Below are 12,762 nucleotides of genomic sequence, written 5' to 3'. Positions count from 1 at the left end.
GTCATCTTGTGAAAGAAGAATGAGAACAAAAGGAAAAAAAAACATGAGGGAAAAAATAGCAACAACAACAACAAAAATAAAAATAGTATGCCTTGATTTGCATTCAGACTCCATAATTCTTTCTCTGGAGTATCTCATATTATTTTGAAGATGTTAGGTGGACTCAGAACTGATCATATGACTAGGCTCAAATAATATTTTAATAGTTCAGTATCTATTTCCATTTTTTTTTTCTTCTTTTTTTTTCTTTTGTTCTGATTTTTCTTTCCCAACCTGACTCATGTGGAAAGATGTTAAAATAAATGTATATGTATAATTTAAAGTAAAATAACAAAGATAACAATAGTTCAGTCTCAACTGAACCCATGAATTGAGTGGTAGGTAGGAGGTCTCCAGTGGAGAACCCCGGGGTGTTTGAGTTTGTTCCTTTCTTAGAGGAAAGAGCTGGGTATGGAGTCAGAACTGGATTTAATTCAACCTTTGATGTTTTACTACATATGTGAATTGAGCCATTCCTGGGCCTTAAGTTTTCCTCCTTTGTAAAATGAGGTGTTTGGACTAGGTGACCTTCTGATGATATTCCTCAAATTCTAGATTTATGATTCTGACTTCATAAATTAAACTTCAATAAAGGCTTAAATGTATGCTTGCCAAAGTGGCACATAACACAGATCTGGGAGGTTGGAGCAGTTAGGTGTTATGATGGATAGATTAGTGAACTTGGAGTAAGTAAGACCTGAGTTTGAATTCCGACTCAGCTTATTATGTGACTGTGAACTAAACCTGTTTTCTCATCTGTAAAATGGGAATTAACACTTTGCAAACCATCAGGTTCTACATAAATGCATTGTTGGTATTTTAGTTAATATTATTGCTAGCTGACACACCAGCTCACAGAATCAGGATCTGAAAGATTCTTACAGGAAAGATAAAGATTAAGGAAGAAATTTCTACTAACAAGGGCTGATTAGAGTGAGTTCCTAGGAAAGGCAGTAATGTATCCTTTTCTAAAGAAATCATAGAATTTCAAATTAAGAAGGAACATTAGAGAGTATTTAGTCCAACTTACCTTATATTTGAGGAAGTTAAAGCTCAGAAGTTAAATAGTTAATGCTCTGTATGACAATCACTTAACTGCTATGAATCTCAGTTTCCTCTCCTTGTAAATTAGAGATAATAATACCTTCAATACCTACCTTGCAAGGTTGTTACAATGATTAAATGAGACACTGCGTGTAATGTGCTTGTAAACTTAAAAGCAGTATGTAGATGTTAGCTATTGTTATTTTTTTTGTTCTAGGCAATTTGTTATAGCTTTATTAAAAATAGGGAGATTAACCTGGAATAACCTCTGAACCTTCCTTCTTGCTCTTTGATGCTTTGAGAGTCTATATAGTTAATAGTAACCTTCGAGGGCTATAGGAATATACTGAGGTACTCTTGTAGCATTCTATTCAGGAAGACATCATTACATAATGCATGACATATTCTTGAAAAGTTGTTTAGAAAATCAATTTCTATATATGAAATCCCATTTTTGGGGATGGGTTTAATTATAAAATTGGAGAGAAGTTCCCATGGGAAAACTTTTGGTGTCAAGGTAATATATTATATAATCTTTCAAAGTCATCTAAAGGAATAATGATCAATTTTGACTAGAACATTAATACTAGAAGCAGGTTTTTCATCTGCATAATGAGGGGGTTGGATATCCAAGTTCCCTTTCTGCTCTGTGTGTTTTAATAATTCAACGAAATCCAAACGCAAGGGAGTTGGCTCTTTTATTATATTGATAAATAGATCTGAAAGATTGAAAGGAAAAAATAAGACATGAACTAATAGAAAATATTAAACCACAATTGTCACTTAGTCCCCTCACTGATATATAGATTCAGTTGCCTACCATTTGGGAAGCTGCCTGAAGGATTAAAAGTCTTCATAAAGATAGCTGAAGGGGGGAGATGATAATATACCCAAGAAAACATTTCAAAAAAGCAACTGTAAATGAGCTGATTGGGTAGACCATTTAGAATAAATGAAATAGCTTTTTTTGTTTGTTTGCTTTTCCTTTGTCACAATTTTTTCCCCTTTTGGGTCTGATTTTTTCTTGCATACATGACACATATGGAAATATGTTTAAAAGGATTGCATATGTTTATCTTATATCAGATTTTTTTCTCTCTTGGGGAGATAAGGGAGGGAGGGAGAAAAATTTGGAACACAAAATCTTACAAAAATGAATGTTAAAAACTTTATACATTTATTTGGAAAAATGAATCACTATTGAGGGAAAAAATAAACTATACAGGTTAAAAAAGAGTAAATTAAGTAATGGTATATGAAACATCTTCACAGAATCAAAATTTAGCAAAGATCTTAGAGACCTTCTGAACAAGCTTGTAACTGAATAAGAATTCTCTCTCCAGCATAACTTCCCAGGTTATCTAGTCTTTGCTTAAAGACTTTCTGTAAGATATGACCTTTTGGCTTTCTAAGCAACCCATCCTCCCTTTTGGATAATTTCAATTTCAAGAAAGTTTTTCTTTATATCAACCCTAAATTTGAGTAACCATTTAATGTTACTCTTGAGATAATATTACTTAGGGTGAAAAGGATTTTTTTTTTTTTTTTAACTTCACTGTCCTTCTCTGAAGATGAACTCGTCTTTCCCATTGCCATAGTAAGTTTCTATGGTTGGTTTCTTTTGACTTTGCCTGTTCTTTTTTAAAAAAGAAGAATTTAGGGGGTAGCTAGAAGGTGTAGTCCTAAGCTCTGTTTCCTGTATCTGGAAGGGATCTTAATGTTGGGTTGTTTTCAGAGCATCAGCCCTGAAGTCAGGAGGACCTAAGTTCAAACCTGGTCTCAGACACTTAACACTTCCTAGCTGTGTGACCCTGGGCAAGTCACTTAACCCCAATTACCTCAGTAAAATAAACAAACAAATAAATAAGTAAGAACTTACTAGTCTAAGCACCTCTAATCCTGGGGTTGGGGGATAGTGCCTATAGCTTCACCTTAGCTCTCCCCTCTGTCCTGGAATCCCAAATCTTGGGTTGTCCCAGGAGAACCCTATTCTGCTTGAAGTCTTATTTGTTTTTCACGACTATATATATATGTTCACTCTGAGGTGCAATTTTGTTTGTGGGGGAAATTTGGAGAGTTTGGAATTTTCTGGCCTACTCCACCATATTCCTGGAATCCTCCCTAATGAATCCACTTTTAACAGAGATTTTTCATAGTAAATAGTAGGGGGAAAGGTTTAATTGGGCAATTGGGCCTTTATCTTGAAAAGTGAAGTTAAAGATTATGAGAATAAGTTCATTTTATCTAAAATTTAACACAATTTGGGCCTTATTGTAATTATGTAATAATTTTAAAAAATGAACACAGGATGAATCAGTCATTGATTTTGGAGGGCATGATTTTTCATATTAGGACAATATGACATCCTTAAGCACACATTTGATTTTTGTAATAGAATAATAAAAAGAGTTGTTGGAAAAAATCAGTGAGAGGCTGACCAAGAGATAAAGATGATGGATGATAAGATAAGATAAGAAAAGAAGATAAAAGGCATGATGAATGCTAATTATATGTTGTTGATTCATTACTGAATATTTTCAGATATATTTCAGGTATTTTCAGGAAATTAACATTTCCCTATGTGTGAATTCATAGGGAGTCAAATGGCATAGCAGATAAAGAGTTGGATTTGACATCAGAAAACCTGGGTTCAAATTCCCACCTTGGCATGAACTGTATGATTTTGGATACAACCTAACTTCTAAGTTACCCAGATAACTCTCCAGAACTAGAAGTTATATGATTTTTGTAAATCTGCTTCCTTAGAGAGTCTTCTCACTAGGAACATCTATAGGTTTAGACCCAAAGCAAACCAAATTTCCTAACTGTAGGGACTCCAATAATGAATCTTTGGGTACCAGTGACCCCTAAACATGTTAAATAGCTATTTTATTTCCCCTTCCATTTGCCAATTTAAAACATTAGCACTTAGATGCTCTTGAGTAATCTTACACTAAGTGACTACTGATGATTCAGCAAAATAATGATGTGCTTCCTCATGCTGGGATGCTGGATCATTACTGCTACCTCAGCGTGACACATTGCTGTGATGCTGCAGAGGAGTCTGAGCTCTTTAATTGGGTTGCTGTTGGCGAGAGATTTCTAGAACCTGAATTAGTTCTGTTGATTAGGGATGAGCAGCACTTTTAGTTAAGATCAAGTCTGGTGATGGATCCCAGGAAAGTTGTTTTATTATGCAGATGAATATGGAGCTCTAGGATACATTGGAAAGATCTGTTTGACTTTGAAGGAGAATAATCACTTCTCATAGGAACCTATTGGCCTTTACAGTTTGGGGAAACTTGAGATTTTCTCTTTCTTTTCCAAAAATGGGCATTTTTGTATATGGAACAGTATGACCTGTTCCAGGTCTTTTTTATCCCTCATCATAGACTACTTCCTTTCTTGAATACAACCTTCTACTGTGGACACAGTGGGTCAGAGTCTCACTTTTACTATCTCAGTATACTCAGTATACATCAACATGGATTAAGTACCTACTATGTGACACACACTATGCTAAGTAAGTGTTGGGCATAAAGAGGCAAAAGAAAGTCCCTGCTCTTCAGGATCTTATGATCCAATGGAGAATCTAGCAACTCATTCTAAGTACAAGTCTTCTGCAAACTTGAGAAACCTGCTTCTCACTAAACTAATTTCTCTTCAGATATTACTTGTTGCATTTCTATCTTATAGTGATTCTTTTTTTGTTTTGTTTTGGCTGAGGCAATTGGGGTTAAGTGACTTGCCCAGGGTCACACAGCTAGGAAGTGTTAAGTGTTGGAGATCAGACTTGAACTCAGGTCCTCCTGACTTCAGGGATGGTGTTTGATCCACTGCACCACCTTGCTGCCCCTGTCTGCAGTGATTCTTCAGCTCATGATGATTATAATACCTTTCTTCTGCTTATCTTTGCATCTGTAGAGAAATTCCAAGAATATTATGCGAGGTTCTTTAAAAATGGCATAGTATATTCTCTAAGAAACAAGGGAGCTGCCTCCTGACATGAATATCCCTCAGAAACGGATTTTTTAGTGTTTTTATTAATATCTTTTATTTTCATATTTTATATGCAATAACTTACATGAATTGATATAAAATGATATAAAGTAAGTGGAGTCAGGAAAACATTACAGGAAAACAGCCTATATTTCCTAATGTGTTCCATCTTTTCCTCTTTGCTTTCAGGGAGCTATCTTTTAAAACAGAGAATTTAAAAAAATAGTTCTTCAAAATTAACCAATATATTCCATACCCATAGTCCTCCATTTCTGTCCAGAAAGCAGAAGTGGTTGATAAAAGTTGAGTGTGGTGATGATAGTTTAAGAGTAGAGGGAAAAGATTATCAGTGTGGGAATTCTGCTTTTCTTTTCTTCAAAAATTTATAGGTCTGGAAAGAAAACAAGTTAGATTAGAAGATAAATTATTTCATTTATTCAATTCAGTCAACTTTATTGAATTCCATCTATGTGGAAGATACTCTGCTAATTGCGGTCATAGTTTCATTCTTTGTCAAGGGTTCTAAACTTCAGAGTTGACCAATTTGGGTTTTTTATGTCACCTCCTATAATACATTATTTTTCCAATTACATGTAAAGTTTTTTTTTTTTTTAAATTTTTTTTATTATATATATATATATATATTTTATAATATTATCCCTTGTATTCATTTTTCCAAATTACCCCCCCTCCCTTATTCCCTCCCCCCGACGACAGGCAATACCATACATTACATGTAAAGTTTTTTAAATATTTGTTTTTTAAATTTTGAATTCCACCAACTTCACCAACAGTGTATTAATGTCTCATTTTCTCAAACATTCGTCATTTTCCTTTTCTGTCAGAATAGCCAATGTAATAAGTATGAGGTGGTAGTTCAGAGGGGTTTTAATTTGCATTTTTCTAATCAATAGTGATTTAGAGCATCATTAGCTTGTTTTAAAAATATTTTGATAATTGATTTCTTTATGCATTTTATTTTGTACATTCATTAATGTTACTCTGGAGGGGTCTAATGGCTTTGCCAGATGACCAAAGGCATTCGTGACACAAAATGAAGTTAAGAAACCCTGATCTGAGTAATAGCTCTAAGATCTGTCTGCTATATCTAGAAGGGATCTCAATGTTGTTTTTATACACAGCTTATTCTTTTCTCTCCCCTCCCAGCATTTTAAATAGCCCTTTATTCAAGATGAGATGTAAATAGATTTATAATTTTTTGTGAAGAGAAATGAAGATAATTTTCAGAGTGAAAGTAGATGAGGACTCTAAATGTAATATATGTTTGAAATATTAAGTTTGAAATTACTCCTTTCTTTAGTTTATGGTAAGGAGAATGTCAAAATTTCCAGAAATTTATCAGAAATGTAACTTTCTTTAATTTTTTGTTTTCTTGATTTAGAAGATTGGATTTTCAATGGCAGAAGAAAGAGGAGTAATCAGATGACCGAGATGAATTATAACATTCTTCTTGAAGAGATTCTTATTAAAAGGTCGCAACAGAAGAAGAAGACTTCACCTTTAAACTACAAAGAGAGGCTTTTTGTACTAACAAAATCTATGTTGGCTTACTATGAAGGCCGAGCAGAGGTAGGAGACGACCCAAGTTTCCTTTGTCTCTTTCTGTATTGGTGATTATTGTTCTGTCGGATTCTCAGTGAGAGAGTGGATAGAAAGCTGACTGAAAGTCAAAAAGGCCTTAGTCTCAGTCCTGCCTCTCTTTGTTCTAGGTAACTCTAAGCCTAAAAGTTGCAAGTGTGTATTGATAGAGGAAATTCCTCCCCCAGGACTCCCTCTCTATGTGGAATTCAATAGATGTGAATTTTTTTTTATTATAGCTTTTTATTTACAAGATATACATACGGGTAATTTTTCAGCATTGACAATTGCCAAATCTTTTGTTCCAATTTTTCCCTTCCTTCTCCCCACCCTTCTCCCCCAGATGGCAGGTAGACCAATACATGTTAAATATGATAAATACAATATATGTATACATTAGATGTGAATTTTTAAAAATAGGTTTTGGGTGTGGTAGAGTTTTATTCAAGTCTGTTGTATTGTTCCATTAAAGAAAAAACTTATACCAATTCAAGGTATCAGGTACTTTATGACATTCTTGTGTGCTGTAGGAGGCTTTCATAGAATACTGCTTTATTCATCATGACACTCTTTAATGCATGATAATTGTTAGTGTTTTGATCACTACAACCTAGTATTTGTGCCCTGTTAAAGGGAGATTTCTCAAATCTGAATGGTCACTGAAGGTACCATGAATTGCTCATATTGACCTGAAAAACAGGGCCTGCAACCTTTTTAGTAGTAAGGATCTAACTTGTTTCTCACCTGAAGCCCATATTAACCTGGAGGTCTGTGTCCTAGGCAAGAGGGTGTGGCAGCAGGTTCTGGCATTTCACGTACTTTGGTTTTTGGCTGTCTTGCACCCACTGGAAATGCCCATGGAAAAGTACTCCAATGCCTTATACTCCTTCTCTTCCAAACTTCTCTCCTCCCCCTACCTACATCATCCAGAGGCAACTTCGGATTTGCATTTCTCTCATTATTTTTGTCAACTAGATTGCCCCAGAAGGTGATTCCCAGTTGCCTCATAATGATTAGGTACAGTATGACATTAAATTGGTAGACGCAATTTTTAATTAATCAGAATTTTTGACAAAATGATGCTCCTCATCCTCTTTCATCATTCCACCTTTAAGTTGCAACCCCTTAACTAAAAGAAAATTCTTACTTGCTATTTATAGTGTCTCTCTGTCTGTCTGTCTCTCTGTCTCTCTCTGTGTATATATATGTGTGTGTGTGCGTGTTTTCAAATTGTGAAATCCAAGTCTAGGTGATCACAGCCAAGCTGTTTCCTCAAAGTCTGGTATTGCACAGTTAGTCTTCCATTTTCTAATAATAAGTTTTTAATCTTATATTTGCCCTTACAAGACAGGCTTTTTAATCACATAGTTATGGATTAGCTTGCGTTTTTGCATTGTTAAATGAGTTTAAAAAGGATCTTACTGGCAATCTACACAGCTAGTTTGATGTTATTCCTATCAACAGATCTTAGATTATACTTCAAAGGGCTCCAGAGAATTCATAACCAGTGTTGTTTAGCTCTTGCAAAAGCTGTTTAGGTAGGAACAGTCCATCCCTTGAGTTTGTATTGAAATGTTTAAGAGGCAGGGCTGAGGTCATTGAATTTAAAGGAATTAGTCCTGGAAACAGTAGGAAGATAGGTGATGCAGAGTTTAAGAGTGTTTGGCTTGGTATAGGAAGACCAGAGTTCAAATCCCACTTCAGATGTTGAGTAGCTGTGTGATGTGATAATTACTTAACTCATTTCACCCTCAGTTTCCTCATTTGAGATTGGGCTAATAATAGGGTGATTATATTCGTATCTACTTCATAGTTACTATGAGGATCAAATGACATTACAACACGTTGTAAACTTTAGAGCACCATAGGCATGTTAGCTGTATGTTTCAGAAAGCAGGAAGAGAAGGGAATTTTTGCTAGCTTTGACATGAATAACATACTTATTCAAGTACACGATAACTGAGGTGCTGAGTGGCTTCTGGACCTTGGGACTGAGTCTGTAGAACTATTCCTTTGAAGAAGAAAAGAGAAAAAAGATTGAGAGGGGAAAACTTAAGCAAAGAGTGGTGATAGAAACAGAGGGAGTAGTTACAGAGGGAGAAAGTTTTATGTTTTACACCTGTCAGAGGGTGAGGTGGAAAGAGCCCTGGAAATCAGGAGAACTGGATTTTTAACCCTGCTTTAGCCACTAATTTGTTGAATTACTTTCTATAAGTCCATATACAAGTTTCCTCACCAATAAAGTGGAGGTTTGGAATACACAATTCCTAAGATTGCTTTCATAACTAAGGCTTTATTCTAGTTGAATAGAAATAGGCCCTCATTGTTGTTATTATTATTATTACTAACAATTATAGCCTATTGTTTATATACAATTTCATGGTGGACAGTGACATTGGATGGTAGAATCTTTGATTCCCATTTGCATAGGGGATAAGCCTAGTCAGAGGCTGAGACTGAAAGGGTATCTCAACATATTCTTTGTACCCTAGAAAGACAAGATTCCCATGGGATTCGTCAGGCTGATGTTGAGCAAGATAGTTTGTACTTGGGCCAGCTCTGAAAAACTAGATTTCAAGGCAGTCACTTCTAGTGGGTTTTTTGGAGCAGAATTAACCTACTATTTATATTTATTTATTATATATTATATAATATATAATATATGTTATATAATCTATTATATTTGTGCATAATCACTGGGATGAAATTTGGTATTATTTCTTCATCTCTCCATTATCCTATCTTCCTCATAGACTAGGTGGATGATCTCTGGAAAATCATATTTCCTGAAGTTTAGTTTAGTTTATAACTACAGTCTTGGTGAATTTTTATTCCCTTTCCCATCCCCCAAAAATTAATTTTGGGAATGTATATCGAATCAAAGGTATATAGAGAGCATAAATTTGTAATTGGAAGGAACCTTAAAAAGCATATAAAGCAGTGGTATCACTTTCTTGAGTAAAAATTAATGTGCTAAAGCATATGTAAGGATTCCTTTCAGTACCGTATTGAATCTAGAAAAAACATTTGTCAACATGATCTGTCTTCTGTTGTATTTTTATTTATTAAATATTTTCCAGTTATATTTTAGTTTAAAATATAACTGAAAAATTTATTTAGACCCGATTTGTACTATAACCAAAGTCCCGTTTTTATATATAAGGAAACTGAGAGCTTGGAAACCTAAAAGTGATTTAACCCAAAATCATATGGCTAGCATGAAGCAGAGAAAGATCTGCACTGAGGACTTCAAATTTTATTTTGGCTGTTGTTTTCTTTTTGATTCATGTTTTTAGATGTTATTTCTGGATATGACATTCCATTCCTCCACCCAAGAGTGGATAAAGATTGTGCAAAGATAGATAATAGGAAATCACAAGTAGCTTATGTTATATTCCTCAACTGTAGCCTCCTCCCTATCTAGAGAAAAGGTCAAATTGCATTTCACTATTTCTACTTTGTGCTCTACATCAGGCATTAGAATTAAGTTTTCAGCTTTATTTTCCTGTTTTCTTCGTTTACATTGTTGGAGTCATTGTAAGGGTTGAAGACATCTCTTGTTTTTACATTATTTAAATTTCCTGCTATATCCTTTCTTCTTCATCTCCCCCTTACATTCTATATAATAATTAAAAAAATTTTTTTGTTAAAAGCAAAAAGGAAAAAAAATAAGCCAAACCAAACAATGCAGTGAATTAATTCGACAGTCTTTATGATGTTCTACACCTATAGATCCCCCATTTCTGTAGAGAAATTGGAGGAAGTGTCTTTTTATGACTTTTCTTGGGGAGCATGAACTTCTGTTATTTTCTGTGACTACTTTCAATTGTTTTGTGGTATATATTTTTTGAATGTAGTTACAGCAAGCATGTATGCTCTCTTCTCCCTTATGTTTACTAAATTTTCTAGCAGTTTATTTAAGCTTTCCCATGCTTCTCTATATTCATTATATTCATCATTTCCTATAGCAGAATAAATATTCCTTTACATTTAGGTATCACATCTTACTTTAGCCATTTCCCAATTATTTCCAGTTTTTTGCAACTACAAAAAGCCCTACTATAAATATTTTAACAGATATGGGTCCTTTCTATCACTGACCTCCTTGGGGTACATATCTTATCAGTGGACCATTTTAGATATTTTATCCACAAACTTGAGGGTAGTACTATCCTCTGAGGCATCTGGACTTATAATACTTCACATATTTGAAGACATCAATTGGATCTTTCCCTGCCTCATCTACAAATACCTCTTCTCTAGGTTAAACATTCTTTTCCCTTGAACCAGCTCTTTTGTGACACAGTTTTGTGTCTCTTATTATTTTGTTCTTTTTCCCTGATGTGATTCCAATAGCCTTTCCTAAAATGTGATGCAAAGAACTGACATAATACTGAAGTGGTCTGAGCAGAACAAAATACACTGGCTCTAAATAGAGTTTCCTTTATTCAAATGAGGAAGGACGGTATATGATATAAAACATAAAGGATGATGGGACTTGGAGTCAGAAATTTGGACTCCAACCTGGTCACTGATTTGATGTCTAAACTTAGCCACTTTGATCAACATGTCTTCATCTCATAATTACATTATTGGAATGTATCTCAATCAGCAAGCATTTATTAAGTGCCTACTAGCTGTTAGGCATTGTGCTAAGTTTAGGGGATACAAAGAAAGGGGGAAAATTAAGTGGTCTCTTCTCAAGGACCTCACAGTTTTATAAGGAAGAGAACATACAAGCAACTATGTGACAAACAATATAGACTGGATAAATTGAAGAGAATCAACAGAGGGATGGTACTAGCATTAAGGGGGATTTGAACACAATGCCCTTTCATAAAAAGTATCAAGAAATACTTTTAAAAATACTTAGTAGTATTTTATTTTTTCCAATTATATATAAAGATTTGTAAGTTTTTTTTTAAGATTTGCATTCCAAAATTCTTCTTTCCTTCTTTTCCTTCCCCTCTCTAAGACAATGAGCAATCTGATAATATGTATAACCATACATGTACAATCAAATTAAATATATTTCACATTAGTGATATTGTGAAAGAAGAATCAGAAGGAAAGGGAAAATCCATGAGAAAGGAGAGTGAAAATAGTCTGCTTCAGTCTGCATTCAGATACTATAGTTCTTTCTCTAGATGTGGATAGAATTTTCTATCACAGTTTTGGAATTGTCTTGGATCATTATATTGCTGAGAAGAACTAAGTCCGTTATAGCTGGTCGTTACACAATGTTGTTATTATTGTGTACAATGTCCTGGTTCTGCTCACTTGAAGGTAGTGCTTGAAGGATGCTGGAGAGATCAGAAGATGAAGAAGCAGAGAATTCCAGCTATGGCAGTCAGCCAGTGAAAATGCCCATAATTGGGAGACGGGAAAATCTTGTTTGAGAAACAGTAATAGAGACCAGTATCATTGGATCTTAGAGTGGGTGAAATGAATATAAGGAGTAAGAAGATTAGAAAGATAGGAGGGAACTAGATTCTGAAGGACTTTAAAAGCCAGGGGATTTTATATTTGATCCTAGAAGGTGATAGAGCCACTGGAGCTGAGTGGAAATTGGAGGGGCGGGGGGAGATACTTGAGTAAGGGAGACTGACTAAAAGGCTGGTGTAGTAGTTTATATGTGAGCTAATGAAAACTTGGACCAGAGTTCCGGCAGTGTCTCTCAGGTCTGATATTCTGTAATTCCCTGTTTAATTGCTATAGAAAAGAAAAAAATAATCTTAATTTTACCATCATATGAAAAGTATTCTAACTTTCATTCTAACATTATTTCCATTTGTTAAATGAGATGCGATTGCTCCAAGGCAATCACTTATTCTTTTGGGATATTACTTTTCTTGTTTTCTAAATAGACTAGCACCCACTTCCCTTTTTAGATTTTCCCCTATTTCCACTCCTGACTCATCGCTTCCTCCTTTTCCCATTTTTAAAGTACTTTCTGTTACTCTTGTGCTTAAAAAAGTGCCTACCATAGATGGTGCCCACATCTGCCACATCAGTATTATAATAATGTTAGGTCTTATCATGTGATTTAAAGCTTCTTCTGCTAAATCAGCTGCTTTCCTT

General features: G+C 34.6%; 1 protein-coding gene across 2 annotated transcripts in view; it reads left to right on the top strand.

Annotated features, from left to right (window-relative positions):
- Nucleotides 1–12,762, top strand: part of TEC (tec protein tyrosine kinase) — a 110,709-nt gene that overhangs the window by 45,417 nt on the left and 52,530 nt on the right. For both annotated transcript variants that reach the window (XM_074272568.1, XM_074272569.1), the window contains exon 3: nucleotides 6,485–6,672. In XM_074272568.1, coding sequence (XP_074128669.1) covers nucleotides 6,485–6,672 — 188 coding nt within the window. The remainder of the gene's footprint in view (nucleotides 1–6,484; nucleotides 6,673–12,762) is intronic.

Source organism: Sminthopsis crassicaudata, chromosome 6 (assembly GCF_048593235.1).
Source record: "Sminthopsis crassicaudata isolate SCR6 chromosome 6, ASM4859323v1, whole genome shotgun sequence".
Classification (NCBI taxonomy): Eukaryota; Metazoa; Chordata; class Mammalia; order Dasyuromorphia; family Dasyuridae; genus Sminthopsis; species Sminthopsis crassicaudata.
The sequence above is the reverse complement of the archived record's forward strand: the minus strand, read 5'-3'. Positions and strand labels throughout refer to the sequence as shown.